The sequence below is a fragment of the Athene noctua genome, chromosome 21 (genome assembly GCF_965140245.1).
Source record: "Athene noctua chromosome 21, bAthNoc1.hap1.1, whole genome shotgun sequence".
Taxonomy (NCBI): Eukaryota; Metazoa; Chordata; class Aves; order Strigiformes; family Strigidae; genus Athene; species Athene noctua.
The window spans coordinates 7881355-7901645 of NC_134057.1; the positions used below are offsets into that span (position 1 = coordinate 7881355).

At 41.7% G+C, this 20291-nt stretch overlaps 1 protein-coding gene across 8 annotated transcripts in view; it reads right to left on the reverse strand.

Moving 5' to 3' along the window:
- Positions 1 to 20291, reverse strand: part of ARID5B (AT-rich interaction domain 5B) — a 120290-nt gene that overhangs the window by 37032 nt on the left and 62967 nt on the right. Inside the window, exon 1 of one of the 8 annotated variants that reach the window (XM_074924378.1) lies at positions 1340 to 1347. The exons of the other annotated variants lie outside the window; for them this stretch is intronic. Coding sequence (XP_074780479.1) covers positions 1340 to 1343 — 4 coding nt within the window. The 5' untranslated portion in view covers positions 1344 to 1347. Of the gene's footprint in view, positions 1 to 1339; positions 1348 to 20291 lie in introns of those variants that run through there. 8 annotated transcript variants of the gene reach the window in all.

Below are 20291 nucleotides of genomic sequence, written 5' to 3' on the forward strand. Positions count from 1 at the left end.
TCTCCACACACTATACATTTCTATAGAATATCCCCCAAGGCTAATCTATTCTACTTTCACATAACTAATTAATATAAAGTCAAACACTGGTCTCCAAAGGACTCGGAGAGAAAGCACAAATATTTCTCCATGGTACAGAAAAGAACAAAATAGAATATTAATAGGCAATTTTGCATTAATCAGCCTGCTGCATTTATTATTTCTAATTTTCAAATAAGAGTACTAACTGCTATTTCCAACTTTGGGAAACATCTGGTTTTGGAAATGTTCTGAAATATTGAAATTCCTTACAGCTCCAAGAAATGTTTATATATCCTGTCATTCTTGTGAAAGTTCTTCTAAAAAAGTTTAAAAAAAAAAGAAAATCACCCCCGAGCCCTGAAATGGATCAAAAAAACCCTTAACAACTAGTTCTGGAAGTTGACAAGTACTGAAATAAGTGATTGATTGTTTCATAAGGGTTACATACCACACATATAAATTAACATGAATCACTTTCAGTTTTGTCCAATTCTTAAGATAAAACAGCTCTGAAATAACACAGTGACTAAATCCTAACTGTGCTGAGCCATACATAGAACGGGATATGGATCATCATAAAAAATATCAGACTCATCTTTCAATAGTGGTATTACAATATAAATTATGATCACATAGAGAAATAACAGATGAAGCAGATGTTTGCTCATTATTACGTGTCCTGCCTGCTTTCAGATTTAAAAATCAGCCTCCGACTACTATGGCAACATTTAAAATGATAAACAATCATTAACTAATGACTGTACCGAAGAAGATAATTTCCTTTAAACCTTTAATTTCTAGGTAACCATTGTTTTCATTACTTAAAGGGATGATTAGAACAATGTCAGAAATCTAAACACCACAAACCTCTTGAGTGCCTTCTAATTGTTTCTAATCTTACATTTGTCACACAGTAAGCCAGTGGTTTCAGGACATTTTACATTTTAATTAGTTTGCAAACACAATAAAGGGTGCTAATTTGATTTTATAGTTTGAGTAACAGTGTCATATTTGGTCTGTTCAGAGAAAAAGAAGAACCATGGGTTTAAAAACAAAAGTCCAAAAGACACATCCTTTTTCTTCCCCCAGCACTGGCACATGGAAAAAAAATATATATACATATATATATGCATGTGCATATGTGTGTAAGTCCGTATTTGTGTCTATATAAAAATATGTTTATCTCCCTATAAAAATATCTCCATTTATCTCCAGTGAAGCACATTCTGCTTATTGAAAAGTACTGCAGAAAGCAATTTTGAAATTGTCATCTGAGGCTAACATGCAAAATCAAACAAAGAGAGAAAGAAATTATTACCCATTCCAGTCGACAAACATCTGCCTGATTTATATCTGTACTCATGAATGCTACAGCATGTGACTGCACACTACGTCGCTGGAAGTCTCGACTTGGTGTGGATGTCAGTCTTACACAAAATGAACACTAAGAGTATTTGCTCCGTGCTTTACAAATCCCCTCCCCCAGCCGCTCCATTACTCATATAAACAGAGATGAGCGACTCGGCGGGAGCGTGGGATGAGCTCCGAGGACTCCAGCGCCGGCTGCCAGACTGCCAGCCCTGGCCACGCCGCCCTGCCTTATTTATAAACCCCGCTCATCTCTCTGCCTTTAATGTCTTTCTGATGCCTACTGGTTTTTTGCACAACCTGGATGAGATGGACAGATTATGGACCACGGTCAGCCCCAGCAGACACTCCTTCTTTAAAGAGGTACTGAAGCAAAGAGAAATGTTCCTTCAATTTACTACAACCTGGCACATGTGTTAAAACATGAACCTTCAAATGAATGGATCCCCTGACCTGGTCCAACCAACGGCTGGAGAGAGATGTGGTTCAGCTAGGATCAAATGCACTTGCATGTGAATTACTTTTGCTTTCTTTCTTCTTCTTTTTTTTTTTTTTTTTTTTTTTAATAAATAAAGAAACTAGTAGTTCAAGGCTTAATGTTTTCCAAACATACTTGTTACCCTGAGTTTTGGCACTGAACTTTGTATCGCACTATAAAGCACTCCTAATGCTTTGCTAAAAGCTTTAAAAGCAAGAAGGTATTTGTTCCTAAATTCCAGGTATATTGAGCTTGCATATAAACACTGTTTGAATTGGAGCCTTCCACGGCAGACCTGGCACAAACCCGCTATGAAATTGGGTATTTGCATTCTCCCCGTGGCTCAGGACCTGCAGCTGGGAAGGTCTGTCTGCTGCACACCCGAAGACTGTCCCCCACGCCCCACAGTACAACTTTAAATCACTTTAAGCCATTCCAGATCAGATGCACAATTAACAAGAAAGCAGCAAAAGGCATTAATACCAGAAGAGAAGGTCCTTGCCTCTAGTATCTACTCTGTGAAAGGAAACATTTGAAATAGTTCCAGTCACACTTGAAACAAAGCCATTAACATTTGCTCCCTAAATCATTATAAATAAATGCATTATTTGAAGATTATTTATATTTCAGCTATACCCATTTTGTTCTGTTGAGCTAGGAAATATGACTAGGACCAAAGGAATAATTTACAAGTCACATACTTGTTTTAATTTTTTTCATTTTTTGTTTCATTTATGACATATTCATGAGCGCACTGCAGACTTCTTGAATTTGTTATTCATAATTATTTTAAAGCAATTTTACACACATGTGGCTTGGTCCCAGTCAGCTTTCCAGATATCATTGGATATTCAATATGTACTGGACAGCTCAGTGAATATCCCATGGTTTTTGCTGCTTTCTGGTGGAGAAGGACTTCTGGCATGACTACCTGAGAATATCTGAAACAATTCAATTTCTTCACATGTTTGTGCATAGGCCTTTCAAATTCATTTTCTGAAAGCATTTGTGGCAGTGAGACCTGATAACGCACATTCCTGAAAGGTGAGAACATAAGCAAAGCAAATTAAAGTAAAAAATTGAATAAATAAATACAGAAAAAAGTTTGCATTTATTTGCCCACCTCTTTAGTCCAAGTGCCTGAAACAGGAGAATGAGAGGTATGACATATTACCAGTTTAAAGAGTTTCTTTTCTGTGCATTTGATGTTTGCTTTTGCAATTTGTGGGGTTTTTCCCTTTCTTTCTGCTTCCTGATGTACCTGATAGAGGGGAAAACTCAGCTACTGAAATATACACTGGGACCCTGGATGGTCTGATGGGAACTTTTTTTGCCTCTACTTAGGTGTGATTCAAAGGATCAATATTAGCACAGCACAGGCGCCCTGCACGTCCCAGGTTTGGGATGCAAACCACAACACCCTCATGCCTGCAATCCGCAGGTGACGAGGCCCCGGGAGAACAGAGCTGCTGCTCTTGAGGGCAGGCAGGCATGGAAGGGCTGTCAGCAGAGACGTGCACCCAATACAACACAAATGGCCCAAACCTTCGAGTTCAGACCTCTGGATGCGAAAGGATGTTCATTCACTCGAAGCCCACACATGCCCGTGTGTTGCCGACTCAAGGAGCTTCTTGAGATTACAGTTCATCCCAAGCTTCCTAGTCATCACAAAGGGCAAGTTCAGTTAGAAAATGGCAGCGCACAAGAATTATCTTCCCTGCAAAATCTGTAGGGACGATAGCAATCTAGAGCCCAGCAGGGAAAGCCACTTCACCTGCTGAGTCCTGGTAAACATTCCTGGTATGACCAGGTAAAACACAGCCAGCTGCAACACACACAGAGCACAAGGTAACACTCGTTGTGTTTGGAGAGCTGGAGGGGCACGAGGGCATGCTTCCCACCTTGGGCTGGTTATCTTTCCCACACGTCACCATTGTGCCTGCTACCTTTACCCGTCAACAGGAGTTCAGAGGGATCATTTCAGCACTCCTTGGGTGCCAGTTTTATACGAGCGTGTTGCTTGTTTCCGGGAGCAACAGATCCAGCTGTGTCATTTAAACAGACCTGTCCCTCGGAGCCCACCAACCTGGCTGGCCCCGCAGTGCAACCACCACCACCTGCAACTGCCTGCTACTGCAGAGGATGCTGAGGCTGGAACATGGGGGTTCACAAGGAATCAAGCAAGAATCCAAGATGAACGAAACTCTAATTCAAATGCAAGCATTTGTAACTGTAAAGAACAAAAGGTGTGATTATTAACTAGTATGCATGTGGTGTGGACTTCGGTTTTCAGCTGACTACTACTTGGTGCTAAAAGTCTTGTGCTCCCGATTAAGTAAAAGCATGTGAAATGACTATGTCATGAATATCAAGAGTTACACAAGCATGATGACAACCATATCTTAACAACTCTTCCCATTCTGGAATACATCTTCTTGCCATCTTGGTTGCGAGTTCTTAGGGAAAAGAAAATTGTTTATAGGAATCTGCCCAGCGACAGGAATGTTTTCTTCCCCTCCATGTTTGAATTGAACAAGGACAATCCAGAGGCACCTGCAGCAGAGAATTAAAGACCAGCTGTTGGAGATAAGCTCAGTATCAGACTCTGACCCACAAAGTAGGAGAGCCACACAGAAAAGAGAGGAGCTCAGGGTTAATGCTGCTAGATGTTTCCTCAAAGCTGGACGTCCTCTCTGTTCATGAAGCCACGAAACAGCATCATTGCTCAGGAATTACCTCTTCCCCTCCAGCACTCTCATAAGCCTGGATATTGTGGTGATCAGGAGAGGGCCAGAAAGTGAGAAAGGAGACGGCTACACTGCCCACCCACTCAGAAAATTCACAAGCCTGTGGCCACTGCTCTCCTGTCACTACCACCCGCAGCTGCTCAACTTTCAGGGCCACTGTCTGCTCAGCAGGACACGGGAAACAGGAGTATTTCCAAGCCTTGCTGCCTAGTACAACTCCCAGCTCTGGGTTAAACCCAAGGATGGCAAGTTCTACGCAGGTGAAAGAGAAGTACCCAAGAACCCGAGCCGCTGAGGTCTGCCATAATTAAACACTACATATGGTGGGAGAGCATAGGCCACCACAAGACAGCACCTCTACCAGCCACCTTCTTTACCTGTATCCCCAGGAAGGGGAAGTGATGGCTGGACTTACCACCTCCCTGTCACCACATCAGCTTCACTTGAGCCCTGTCCATGACGAGAATGCAATGTACACCCCTATATGCACAAATAAGTCAAGAGACAATGGCTGTCGTTTTGGGGTACCTGACTTCAGCATGTTAGATACAGTAGAATTATCTCTTTTTTTAGGAGTTGGATTATCATTGGAAGTCCAGTGAGTTAAACCCTCCCCATAACATTGTTCTCTAGATGCACATATTTTGGCTGATGTAAAAGCTGTGTTGTTATAGGGAGGGTGTTAAAAAAAATAGTGGCCTTCACACAGCTGAGGTCAAGCTATGTTGGCACTTTGTCAAAATCAGTGGTGTGGCCAAGAGTTTTTAATGAGCCTGGAATGCATTACCTCATTTGTCATACCTGGATCACTTACTCATGCTGAGTCCAAAATAACCTTGGACCTTGTTGGCCGCTCAACAAACCATGTAAGTAAACAGTACTGTACTCATGCCTAAAACATGTACCTTTTTCTTGCTTTCTCCACATTACTTACTCTAGAAAACATCTAAGCAATTGTAATGCCCATGATCAAAGTTCTTGCCTTTTCCAGGCCTCTCTGATCTGCATAACTATTTCCTGATACGACTTTTGATTCTGCCTTGCCGGTACTCCAGGTTCTCAGAAACACTTCAAAAGAGGGAGAAAAAAGAAAAAAGAAAAAGGGAAGGACGGCCACTGCCATATTTTGCTGAGGAATGTACCAGGATAGCTGCTCAGCATTGCTAATGCACTTAAAACTTACACTGCCAACCAGATTCTGGCTGCCTGTTGTTTTTGTGACCATGTTTCTATCCTGTGGAAAGATTAGGAAGAAACAACATCATTTTTGCCAGCCGCAAGAGTATGACAACACAAACAAAACAACTGAGCTTGTAAAAATGTCCAGAGCCATCAGTAAAGAAGGGCCAGTGGAAAAATCTGGGTCTACATTTAGGGTGGGCTTACAGAGTCAGGTGAGCTCTAAACAAGAGAAGTATGAGTGCACCAGCGTGAGGTCATCACAAAGCCAGGATGAAGGTGGAGCACTGGAAGGTGCAAGAAGTTAATGAACAGGGATGTACTGTGGTGCTAGGTTTAGAAGAGAAGTGTGCTCACATGAGGCAAGCTGCAGCACACCTGCTAAATGCATCAACAGTCTCTCCCTTCCTGTCGGACACCTCACAGAATCCTTCTGCTCTGTTCCAGTCCTTCATACCTCTTCCAGTTTTCACACACATGCACAAAAGCTGCGATACCAGAATGCTTGGCCTAAAGCTGCAAAACCATCAGCAGATAACAGAACAGACTAGGAGACTTTCCCTCGTAGGCAGGTGGAAATGGCAGGATGTGTCAGATCACAGAGCTATTCGTGATTCAGGTGCCAAACAGAAGCTGGAGGTGGCACACGGAGGTGCCTGGCCATCAAAGTCAAGGTGAGAAGAATGGTCCCAGATCTCCAGAAAATCCATGAACTGACCATACCCGCTAGCAGGTGGCAAATAGCTAGTTGCTGAGGACACCCCCAAAACAGCCTGGCAAAAGTTAGCTCTTGGCTGAAAAACAGGCTTATATGCTGCACCTTTTAAAATGTAATGAATAGAAAGTTAACAGTTTTAATGGTTTTAACACTTACCCCTCTAGGGGGCTTCTGGCATTCTGCAATATCTGAAAGTTAAGAAAAGCATATTGCTAAATTTAAGCATGGTCTCAAAAACTGTTCAAAGGTTAGTTAATCTGACATACTGTTCTGGAGTCCCAGCTGCTTCCTTGATTTCCTCATCGCCTCCATCTCTTGGTTTTCTCTCCTTCACCTCATTCCCTTTTCTGCGTCCTGAGTTCAGGATCTTACATTTCAATTATTTTCCTTTCACCCCTCAAAGTTTATTTAAAAGCTTCTGCCTCCTGGAAACAGGGTCCAAGAAGGAGGCCCTGGGACATTTATTGCCCAAGCGCACTGAGGGAGCTGGTGAAGAGAAGCAAAGTTGCAACCAACCCTAGTATTGCATTAAAGGGTCAGAAATTAAAGTGGCCAGAAAATAAAGCAAAAGATAAGACTACACTAAAAAACAGAGACCTTTGTTTAGAACACAACAGTTATCAACTGAATTTGGGGAAACGTTTTACAGGAGACTTATGGAAGTCAGCGATGAGCACCTACCAACAACTAAAGCTCTCATTCAGCTCTGGAGGTCACACAAGCTCTTCACAAACACACACCTCTTGCTTACACAAGCTGCACGTAAACCAATTTGAATATAAAATCTGTTTTTACTAGACTTCTTCTAAATGCAAATACTTGTTTATTCCTTCCTTTATACCTGAACACGCCAGACCTGATCTGGGAACTCTGGAGTACAGTAGCAAACAACCTTGCAGGGAACACTTAGGATTCATGCTGCTTTCTAACCCACACAGAGAAAGAGAGGACTTGTGTAGCCATTTCTGAGAGTTTTGTTTTGGAAATGAGATATCCCATGCTCCATGTGGGGAAAATCAATTTGCTACCTCTCTAAAGAAAACATTCCTCATTTGGAAATAAGTGAAACAGACACGTCCTTGTGTGGATTAATGTGGAGACATATGACTTTCTGCAGACTGTTGTTTTGACCCCCCTCCTGACCAGACAATCTATGAAAAAAGTAAAAAGGTAGTATTTTTCATGGATTACAGTTCAGACTAGCATTGTTTTTAATAGAAAAGTTAGAGGCACTGCAAATATCAGATTGGCCAAATTATGCCAAAAATTGAATGTTTTTTGTTTCCATGGAAGACGGGGACAAGATTCAGGATGAGGCTTGGAGTCTTGTTTTCTGCATTTCAGCATGGTTGGAAGTTAAGACTTTTGCTTGATCTGGGCTTCTTTATGTCCTGCTGACTAATTTAGGTTTAAAAAAAAAAAAAAATGGAAGAAGTTGGGGGGTTTTTTTTGGAAAAAATCTATACATGTGTTAGAAATTATGAAGTGTGGTAAATTGAAAAGGGAAGCTGAAGACTTCAGAGAAAAATCTATGTCTGACAAATAATGTGACATTCAAGTAAATCTTAGAGCAAATTAAAATAATATTAATAAAAAAATCCAGTGTAGGTCTATTACTGGCTACAGATTACAGGATTGTTATTAATGATTCAAAAAGAGGCAGAGGTGTTTGGTAAATATTTGTTCCATATTTGCAAAGAAGCCAGATGATATGCTTGAAAAAGAATATAATTAAAGCCAGTCAATTGACTTGGTTTTACAGAAACCAGATCTTAAAACAACAGAAAAGAAAAACAAACAAAGCACCTTATTTTATACTTTGAAACTACAAGCTTGGTTAGGGAAACTAGTGCATGCATGGAACCTACCTAACTTACCTGCATTTCGGTAAGACAGCTGATTTAATACTAGATAACACTTTGATTAAAAAACAGCACTACGTAATTTTATTCAAGCATATATTAAATGGATTAAGAACGGGCTAAATGATAGAGCTAAAAGCAGGCATCAGCGGGGAATTTCTATCAAATGAATATATTTCTAGTGGGATTCCACAGGGGTTGCTCTTAGCCTTGCTAGTATTCAACATTTTCATCAGTGAAATAAATATAAAGTCCCTGACAATAACGTTCATACTGACACAAGGACTGGCACAATGCTAACACTGAGTCATACAACTGAGTAATCAGAAGGAAAAACGGACCACGCAAACACAATGCTCTTCAGTACAGCTCAAGCATGAAACCTGTGAGCAAGGACTACAGGTCCCACAGAGCAAGCCAAGGGTTTCACTTCACAGGCCATCACCCACTGGACATTCAACATACTCCGATGGGAAGATGCTGTGGCCAAAGGGAAGTCTGCCTTCATGGAGGTGGTCTGAATAACTACAGCTGTGCTGGGTTTGAGTGAAAATGACTGAGAAGTGACTCCATCAAGTAATAGGAGTGCCTCAAAGGTGTGAAAAAGCTGGTACTCAGAAGCGAGGAGGCATCGTCAGGCATGTCCAGGCACTGCAGTCCACATATATGACCTAATGCAGAGGCATGCGTATGACCAGCTTTCAGAAGACCTTTCAGGAAAAGCCTGAGCCAGACACAAGCTGGTGTGCACAGTACAGGAAGAAATGCATGCAATTTGAGGGTCTTTGTCAAGATACCAGACTGGAGAAGGGTGTCCTGCCTCAGGCAGGGTGAGGGCCGGGTCCAGGCTGCTGCCGGGAGAGCCTCGGCGCTGCGGGCGGCTGCAGCAGCCTGGCTGGCTGCAGGGAGGAGGCGTCCAGCTGTCTGGCTGTGGTCCTTGCTCAAACAGCTGTTTCCCTTCTCCTTCAGAAAAAAAGGTGGTGAACTGGATGAAAGCATTTGCCGGTAATTTTGGCCGATGAGCCACTACTTAGGGTTCACACCAGATTAGATGACTCAGTGGTTCTGGTGAGAAACTGCACTGAGTATAGGACCAACTACAGTAAAGTACTGGGCTATGGAGGACAAGGAACATGAAGAGCTGTAGCCTTGATTCAGCAAAGTACATGCTTAACTTGTAAAGACCCGGAGCATGCAAAGACCTCTGATGACCTCACTGGGGCTATTCACATCTTTGAGGCTGAGCCTGTGTTAAGCATCCAACACGACCAAGCCAGCATGACTCTTTCTGTCACTAATGGGAAAGAAGCATTCAAGCCCTGAACAAAGAAATCGTCATATCTCATCATGAAACACCATGTGCTTGGGCAGCATCACAGGATCAGACATGGGTTCATCAAGTTTCCCTTTCCCTCAGAAATCTGCAGTCAATCTCCAGCCTCCAAGCCCTCCCGCCCCCAAAGGTCACCTCCTGGGAAGCTGCACCCGGTGGACAGGGGCTTCACTTTCTGTAGGAGGGTCACAGCAACACTCAAGAAGTGCACATCTGATTTCTCAGAATAGTCTGGGTTATAAAAAAAAAAAAAAAAAAAAAAAAAGGGGAAAAAAAAAAAAAGCAAAGAGAGGAAAGAGTGAGCAGGCACAAACGGATTATGTAATAGCCAAGACAAAAGCAGTGCAAACACGGCAGTGAGATGTGAAAATGCACAGCAAACCCATGCAAGTCAGCCTATCTCATCAAAACTCAGCAGAACACCCAAGGTAGACTTCCCATTAGAGGGCCTTAGAAAACAAAGGCAAACAAGAACACACAGCAAATCTTAAGGCAGCTTTCCTAGCAGTATTTCCCTTTCTCTCCAGTAAAAGCCAGCGTTTGTGAAATTGCTGTCTAGCAGAGTCAGCAGTACCCAATGGAGACGTGACCTACATATCTCAGAAATACAATAGATATGTAGCCAGTCATATCCATGTAGACAGACAAATGAGATGGGCTAATTGACTGGTAAAGAATGGACACCATGCATGAATCTAAACAGGCAGAAATTCATGCAAGAAGCATAAAATGGACGGTTTCCTGAGACCTTGCTTTTGGGAACGACAACAGCAGGTAGGAAACAATGATCATCCAGTTGTGCACAACATGAAAATGACAAATATATTATTTAAATCTCTTGCATTTCTGATTTGTAACTGATTATATAAGAAAGAATTTATATATATATTTTTTTTTAGTGTATGAATATTATAATTTTCTTTTACTTTTTTTCTTTGCACTTGATCATTGCACTGAGAAGTAATCAAAATTTGTGAGGCATAATCAACCTGCATGAAGATATTAGTAAAGTGACAGGCAGAAACTTGATGCCTACATTCAGCTGCCACCACAACAAGGATTACAGGAGGTGGAGACAGGAGCAGCAGCCGTTGCCTAAGCCCTGCTCCCATTCACATCTCTGGGTCATCACAAACTTCACCAGCAGCAGTTGGTTCGCCAGGCACCCCATCACAGCGTAAAGAGGTTCAGGAATACCTCTGCTTCCACAGAGAGCTTGGGACAAAGCCCTCGCACCCCTGGGGACCTGGATACACCTGAGACAGCGCTTTAATGCTGGGATGTGGAGGTGGCTGAGCAGAGGAGGGACCTGCACTTCTTCACTGGTAAAACACAGCGGTGGAACTCTGGTAACTTCGTCAGGTTGCGTACGAATAGAAAGGAAATCTGTATAACCATTAAAACCCCTGAAAAATGGTGGTTTTAACGTCCTGATGGTAAGATCACATGCCCAGTTTAAACAAGTGTAAATCCCGTGAACTTGGTGTAATTGTCCCAAACATCAACACAAACAGAACTGAGCCTATCTCTGTGTCGCAGTCCCAGTAAATGTTTAGCACTCAGAAAAATCCAAATAAATTCAAGCTGTATTCATTAATTTATCTGAGCAGGGCAGGTTTTAAACTAAATATGAAGCCGGTTGTGCAATACTCTTTCATAGTCAATACTGATTCTTAGGAAATTATCTGAGTGAATTAAGTGGAGGGACTATTAAACAATTTACACACTTCCTTGTGTTTCAGATGTCTAATTATAGCCGTGTTTGTCTCTCCCCGCAGAACTGTTGTATACCACATGGTATGCATATTTCAGCATCCAGCATTATTAACTCATGACCGACTGTCAGTTGATCATTATCTAACACATGGGGTCTGCAAAAAAAGCCTTATTTGGGCAAAAGCAGCCTTCTGACCCGTTCCTGCTGTATTTTCCCCCAGAAGAACTTAAGTTGGATTATTATTTGCTGTCAATGGAAACGCAGAGGTTACATATGCGAGATCTGCAGACAGGAAAATAAATCCTTACCGAGTTTAAACACTTAGTTGATATTAAAACCATCTCCAGCTTGGTTGGTTTAAAGAAAACTCTCAGTTGCCCTCTAGTGTCACCCAGCTGCCATGCCAGGCAGCCCGCCCGCCACTCGCCACAGCCAAGGTCACAAAATTTAACCTGATTTCATGTGATGAGATTTACTATATGTGTAATATTTTGTATAAAAGAGCGAGAGGGGGACGCTCTTCTCTCCTGGAAATTTCAGAGCTTGGGCCCCTGGAGCCCAGAGCTTGCATAATGTTTACCCCTGTAATTGCAGCACATGACACACGGGTTTTATGAGCTAGAATCTCTGAAATCACTCTGTGCGCTGCACTCCATAAAGTTCATTCATAACTAAAAATAGACTAATGTACAAACTGATTTAGCATTATACTGAAGCTAAGGAACATAGGGAGTCTGCAGAATTCCCTAATATGGAAGAGAAGCTGAGTTTTCAAAAGCAGCAGTTTATTTGTTTCTGAAAATGGACAACATATGTAAAAGATTTAATATACAGAACCAGGTGTATATATAGCCTAGATCTTCATATGTGCCCATTTTGGTTCTATATAAAGACTTTATACAGCCTGAAACTATAAATTTAATAATAGATTACTAAATTAAGTCTGCACAATCACTTCATAAAAAAAATCATTCCAATTTAAAATACAGCTGTAGGGGTTTGGACAATTTCCTGCATAATAGAGGCCCATCCCTGAAATGTAAATAACACCGGTATTAAAACAAGTCAATCAGGCACATCAGGAAAAAAAAAAAAAAAAGGTACATGAAAACATAAATGCATTTTCCAGCCTATCCTAAGTAAGGATGCCAAAGCTTTATTTTATTCGAATGCTGCTTTGATAAATCACTACTGCTTCAGCCGGCTTCCCCCCCGCCCCCCCTCCCAAATGTCCTGTTTTTCCTAAGAGAAATTCAGGACTGATTAAGTCTTAACATTTTGAATCAACCAAACCATCAGGGTTTTGCAATACAAATTATTTACTTCTTTCCTGTGTACCATCAGCATTCTTAAAATACTGTTACTATAAAATTAAACAGCGTGCTCTTCAGAAACACATGACGTTGCCTGCTCTGGTCTTTTCAACTGTAATTGTGCAATTTTAAAATTCTCTTCTTTCTCAATGCCTTTTCCTCAAACAAATACCTTTGATAGTTATCAGATTACAAAAACAAGTTAGGCTTTTCTTTTTTTTTTTCTTAAAAAAGTCACAGGCTACCTGTAATATTATTGACTGATTACACAGTAAAAATGACAAACGTTACTTTATTTGGTATATATCCTAATGTAATTATAAGGCTTTCTCTTCTTAATTTGACAAGACTGAAATATCACAAGAAGTACACATGGCAATTCAGAAAATATAATCAGGGAAAAGGCAAAACGAACATTTGAAAAGACAAACGATTTGATTTGCATAAGCAGATATTTGTAAGGCACCGCCTTTCTCCACTGCCTGAATAGCACTTTCCAGTTGATCTCGCTCTCACGGTGTAGCTCACAAGCACAGTATTTGCGATTTTTACCCCAAAGTGTTGCCCCTGTTGGCGACAGGAGGCTTTTGCTGGCAGCACCCAGCGATGCTGTGGGATGCGGTGAAGAGGAGACACGTAGCCAGGCAAGGAAGCAGCGGTGAGATGCCAGGGCTCCCTGTCCACGGAGCCTGACCCAGTGGCTCCAGCCACAGGCGCTGCCCCAGCATCCCCAGTTTTCAGGGAAAGGCTGTCTCTCAGCTTCAACCTAAGACAGGGCCATGAAATATTGAAATTGCTACTGAAATAATAAAGGGGGTTTTACAGTCCTATTTGACCGGGCTCAGTCAGACTACGCTATTTGCTCTACACTCCTACTGACCGAACCCTGGCTCTCAAGTCACAGGAAGCTTGGTAGGGTTTCCAAGCCCAGCTCCAAGCCAAGGGGACATAACAAACCCAGCAGCGGGGAGCAGGGTCTGGGGAGTAACTTTAATACTGACCTGTAGAAGGCCACTGCAATAGGGACACAACCGGCTGCTGAGCCCAGCATCATGTGGCTGTGTTGGGGCTCACCTGCTCCCAGACCTGTATCTCCGGGGAAGGGTGGGACCCCTGGCAAGCCACTGTGCCCCCTGCCTGCAGGCTGGTCTCTTGGGATGTGCCTTTCCTTAGTTCTGCACAATACCCAATGCTGTGCTCTGTGAGATTAGGCTGCTGGAAGACTGTGGGAGGTTCAGAAAGCTCAAAAACTTCTTTTCTCTGCCTCATGAAATATACACAGCAAGAATTTTATTGACAAATCCTGGTCAGTCCCCTCCTCCTGACAGCATCTGGAAGGGCTTTCACATTGTGCAGGAATCCTCATCCTCATTTCCAATAAAGGGATTGCTCCACTCCCAGATTCACTCGCTCTGCCTGCTGCCGGATTTAGGTTTTTCCTAGAAGCCTCCACACCAGCCATGACTTGACGCTGCTTTGTTTAGGAAACCTGACAAAGTGACATGAGTAGCCAAACCTTCTGAATATCTAATTTTAAACAGATAAAAGTAGCAAGACAAATCAGTCCCTCTCCTGGATTTCCAAGTATACTATTAGGTAGACTTGGACTTCAACTAAGGTGAATATGAAGATTCATTGTCCCAAGAGATAAATATTGACTGTGGAAAAGCAAAGGTCAAATTGGTCAATATTTACTCAAGACACTCTAACTCCTGATGCAGTGTAACATACACTCTGAATGTCTTCATCAGCTACCTCTGGAGATCTTTTCATTATGACTAAGAATTTCAAAAGTATAATCTCCCCTCTAAAATTCGTATGCAAAAAACAACCTCACACACGCCTACTACAAATAGGAAGCTTTCCATGCCTATGGCCTCAGCAAAAGGAGATGCGTTGATTTGCAAATGCTATCTGCCCTGTCTGCATGCCAAAACTCAGCAGCCCTGATCTCTGAAGATGTGAACAATAAAAACTTTCTGACTCATCACATGACAGTATTTCAGACTACCATGAACAGGAATTTCTTCTTTGTAAGGATTAATGCACTCCCTTCTCCCTCTGTCTCAAATATCTGTAAATTAAGGCTGAAATTTTATCTCAGGCTTCTACTTCACATAAGGAATTACTTTGAGACAATGCCAGTCAAGAGTTTTGGGGAGTTTTAGCCTTCTTATTTACTGTGGCAAGTATATTAGTCCTGTTATTTATCTAAGGTTCAAGCTTACTGCCTAGTTTCTAAAGGTCTTCTATCATGCTATTTTTGTTCGAAGCCACAGCACCACAGACTCTTCTTTCCATAGAACAGCCCTGTTAGAAACATTCCAGGAAATTTATAAAGGCTGATCTTTCTGAAGATGCATGAGGAAGGAAGATACTAGAATCCTCTGGAGTCTGAATGAGAGCTATTCCCTGAATTCCCCTTGGCACCTTCACATGGCCACTCAGTGATTGGGAAGGTACCAACCCTCCTACTCCCCCCTGTTCATTCAAAGAGTCTAGCATGGCGGGTGAACTCATATTTCTAACCTTTGTCTTCACTAAACAGTCAAACACAGCACAGATTTGTTTCAATCACCATGGAGATCAGTTGGTTTCAAATTAGGCACAAACTGTTTGTTTCCTTTGCTATTTTTATTGTGTTTTGAGCCTATTATGCTCCTCCCACCCTGCCCTTTCTTTACTGGTAAAGAAGAAAACCTTACTTTATTGGGAAGACAAATCCCAGCCACAGCTGCTCCTGAACTCAGTGGGGGACGGCAGTGGTCCCCCATTCTCAATTGCCTTCCCTCGCTGGTTGGCAACCAGTAAGTCTGCACGAGGTCAGACTCCACAAATGAGATGACACAGAACGTGCAAATGAAGTCCCTGTTGGCTGGAAGAAAAATGTGAGCCTTGCTCTTTGCAATTTCATAGTTAGGCCTACTAGGGATGGAAGAATTAAATCATTCTCCACAAGAGGGAATAATGGATAGGCCCCACTCTCATGTCTCCAATGGCACAAATGAACCACCAAGGGCTGCCACAAGACAAATGGCATTATTCTGGTGTAACAAACAGGGTCCAGGATGGAGATGGGACTGTGCAGCAAAGGGGAGCAAAAGGTGAGTGCCTGGCACAAGGAACTGAGCAACAGGAGGGCTGATGCAATGGGGAGTGGGGGAAGCCAGACTTCTGGGCTGTTCGGATTACACATAGAAAGCAAATAAATCCAGCACCATGAAGCCAGGTGCGAGCGTTACTGTTCCACTGGGCGACACCTGGGCTCCTGCAGCCAGAGGCTACTGAGCACCCTCTCACCATGGAAAGGCTGTCCTGTGCCACTGAAAGCATGGAGGAGTTGTTATTTGACTCCCAAAGACGTGAAGTCTCTAACAGAAGTTCCTTTGGAGGCACAGAAAAAGACACAAGGACCGATAGTGCTGAATGTAGGTTTCCCACAGCCCAAGTCAATGGGCTCCCTGTGCCAAAAATGCAGCAGGCTGGGATCTGACAGTCCCAAAGACGCATATGCCAAAGGCAAGCCTTTCCCACAGTTCTGTGACAGGTACATCGCTGCCTTTAAAACAGCATCAAGTCTCCACTAAAACATCCCTCTGTTTCTGGAATCCTATGCAATCCATAATGTGGAACTCAAGTTTAAATTCAAAGACCAATTAAAAAAAAATAAAATCAATGAAATGCTTTTATGAAACAGGAGATTGATCTGCAGCTTAAAACTTCCAGTAATGTAGTATTTTAGAACTTTAATAAATAATGCTTTTATCTTGATTGCAAAATAATACCCTGCCATGAAAACACAGAGCAGAGGTAGGAAACTGTTCAACAAGAATTAAAATGTCACACTTTGCACAGAATGGAGCATTACAATTATTGGTGAAACACATTTTTCATACTTGTTAACACAAAATTAACAATTACATACATCACTTAATTCTATAAGTGCGTATCTCTCGAAGTACCCATTAGCTAACCATGCCTAGTTCAGTTTTAATATACATGCAGGCTTTGCAGCACAGAGGGGATGTAACTATGCGAGCTTTGGCACAGTAAACCCTGGAATGGCAAGTGCTATTAAATTGAGATGCAATCACGTTGAAAGGGAAACATTAACAAACAGCAGACAATTGAGAAGAAAATACAGGGCGCTTGTGTTCTAATACATGTGCTTCAAAACCTTATATAACTATTCATTGTCTAGTTCATCTGGCCAGGGGCCCGGCTTGCTCTATGCTATGCTATACTAATTTTATAATAATAAACTGTTACACAAGCTTTATGCAGTCATGCATATGAAGAGGTTGTGGAAGACATTACATTCGATTATCTTTCTAGCAAAGACACCATCTTGAAATTAAACATAGCCTGGTAGAAGTATATATGAATTTTTAAAATAAATAAATAAATAACTAAAACCCCCCCCGAGTATATAATTAAAAACAACAAAAAAAGGAGGAAAAAAAAAATGCTTTCAAAAAGGCTCTTTTCCTCCTCTGAATATCACCTTCACATTATGCATGACAGATGAATACCACTAATCCCATAATACAATGCAAGAATCTGCATGTTCCTGGACTATGTTTGTTTGAAGACAATCAGCGCTTTTTGGAAATGTGTGCTTTTTTTTTTTTTTTTAAATACACCTTCTTTTCGTAAAAACAAGGCAAAATGGTTTACAAAGCCAGAAGGAATGCGTGAAATAGCTGGGGTTTAAAAATCCTTTATGTTATTCGTTGCTTTAGCATGAACCAACATGAACCACTGAGATGCTTCAGTTAAGATTTATCTGTACCACAAAAGATTTGTAGGATAGCAATTGGAAAACATGGGGATGAGCGAGACAGGACACAAAAGCATATACAGTACGAACCAGATGCGATCCAGAAAAGTCATTTCATATTCCACATTTGTCTATGGAATTGTCTGAGAATTTTCTGCTGAACATTATTTCCAGGTTTATCACAGCAGTTCAAAACTGGCTATATTTAGTTGCTGACCAGTGCCAGAAAGCACTACCAGACTATAGGATCATGGCATATTTTAAGTTTGATATCTCATCAGCCATCAAGGCCAGAAATAAATGCCTTTTATAATCAGAAAGAGTAAAAGCCTCAGACCTCCAAGATACATAAGGGATTTTTTTCAGCTCTAAGTCATGAGAGATCAACCTCAAAAATCACATTATTCTAATTACCATTGTGCGTCTGCTACTTCCCGGCCACCCCCTACATATTTTGATTTCAACATTTTAACATCTAATCTAAAAAATCCCACTAAAGCTAGCGAACCAATGTTTTATGTTGGGCCCCTGAGGCACTTCCACATGCAAATACCACCACCACATAGCACAAGAGTCGGCAGTCAAGTGGCACTGAAGTCAATGGGTGTAGGAGCAAACCCCCAAAAGCTTTAATGCTAGATTCTGATCCAAATCACACCACTGTCAATCCAAAGTAATTGACTCCTCTGGATTTACATGAGTGAAAAGGAGATCATAATCTTGCTTTTAACCTTTACCTTTGAAGTAGAGATGGTCATAAATCCGATTTTTCTATCCAACAGGAAAATGTCAGAATTTCATTATTTTCTTCAAATCAGGGCAGGCAATAAAAAAAGTTCTGAGCAACACTAACGGGCAGCTATAAGGCTCTTCAAGTTTAACATGTCTAATGAAACCAATTGAAAATACTTCTACAGATCAAAACTCTTTTGTCTCAAATGGTTTTGACTTTAAAGTGTGTCCCACCAAACCATGGGTCCCAGGGCCCTGTGCTCCCATGCTCCAGCACACTGAGCACCAAGTGTCCTGAGCCACTGCGATGACACAACCTCTGGGGAGACTGTGGAGCAGCGCCAAACCTCATCCAGAGAAAGGGACAGGCACAGGACATGGCTGCACTAGCATGCAGGTGGGGCCGTTGTCCCCAAGAGTATGCCAACATTAGCATGACAGCGTTCAGTCCTTCCAACCCCAGACCAAGCTTTCATTTCCACCTCTCTGATGAAAAAAAAAAAAAAAAAAAAAAGAAAAAGGAGAAAAGACCAAAATCCAAACAGATATATAGTGGCTGTGTGCTGTTACTGTAGAAAAGATTTCCATTTTATTCAAATGGCATCTTCTAGTGCTAAAAAAGACATCAAGGACTTAACTCAGAAGAGTGAGAAAACCTCCTGTGAGGCAAAAGTCATGCCAGAATTAAAATGCAAAACAAGAAGTGGGAACCAGGTGGCAATGCAAGAGAAGGGCTGGAGCCAAACCCCATGCAAGGGGTTTGCCTGGCACTTAGACTCATGCCTGAGAATCTCCACCGAAGGAAACGGGAACTTTACCCATTCTCTAGCTGCAGCTGGAATACAACACAAGGTGGCAAAACTTTCTTCCACCGTGAAGGAGCGTTTGTAGCAATGGTTAAAATAAATTATAGAAAGTGAACATTGTTTTGGTCTAGTCTTCTGAAACTAAGAAAGCCCAACCAATTGCAAATGACTCTTAACTGCTTCTGGCTGCACGACTCGTCTCATCTCTGCGTCTGACTGGTGTGCAAGTTGGAGCTCGTATTTGCTACTTCGGGATTGTCCAATGTTCATGGATATTCATGCTTAGATCCAAAGAGTCAGCGCAGCCCTGACGCCTTCTCCAGCTCACCTGAAATGGGAGCTGATGTTCCTGTTCATTCATCTCGGCTTTCTTTGCTCTACCGAATATTTCTGATGGTTGCTAGGCAACTATTGTTGAATACATGCATGAGGCATTAATTGTCTGAGCACTTTAAAAGAGGAAAATTCTTTAAAACTGAGGACATTGCCATACCAAAAATAGGATATTTCCTTTATGAAGGGCAACACTCATGGCTGGGAATGTTGATGGCTGCAGTATGTCAGAGGCTAGATGAGTCACCGAGATTACTCACATGCAGCGCAGCACAAAAGAAACGTTTTAGGAGACCTGACTTTATTATAAAGTTTTATTTTAAATGAAGTGCTTCAGATACAGTTTTATCTTCTGACTGCTGTCATTGGGATAACACAGTCCACATTTTCATGAAATTAATGGCACTGGGTTCAGCTGCTGTTACAGACAGTGTTAGAACTTACTGAGTGTATCAATTCACTACCTTCTAAACCCAAAATGGCACCGGCAAGTACTCCGCTACACTTCAAAGAAATACTGTCGTCTCACTGCTGATCCTAAGTGCTCTGTGCTCCTTACCCGTAAATGTGGATTTCATTTTATAGGGTCTTTTTTTCCAAAATGCATTCCAATGTCATGATCAAGCTCTAAAGACAGTAAACACAGACTTCCATAAATTGACTTAAAACTTCTAAACTAAACAACTGCAAGGATTTGCAGCTAGGTAATTTTGGTTTTGTTTTTTTTTTTTGTTTTATAACAAACCCATCTCTACCATAACTAAACATTCACAATGTACATGTATTCGTCTTAATTACAGGCTGCCTTTCAAAACAACCAGCACCAAAAAAACTCGGAAGAACCATCATTTTTTTGGCAAATCAGCCAAATGATTATGGTTCCTTGCAAAATTGGGATCCTATA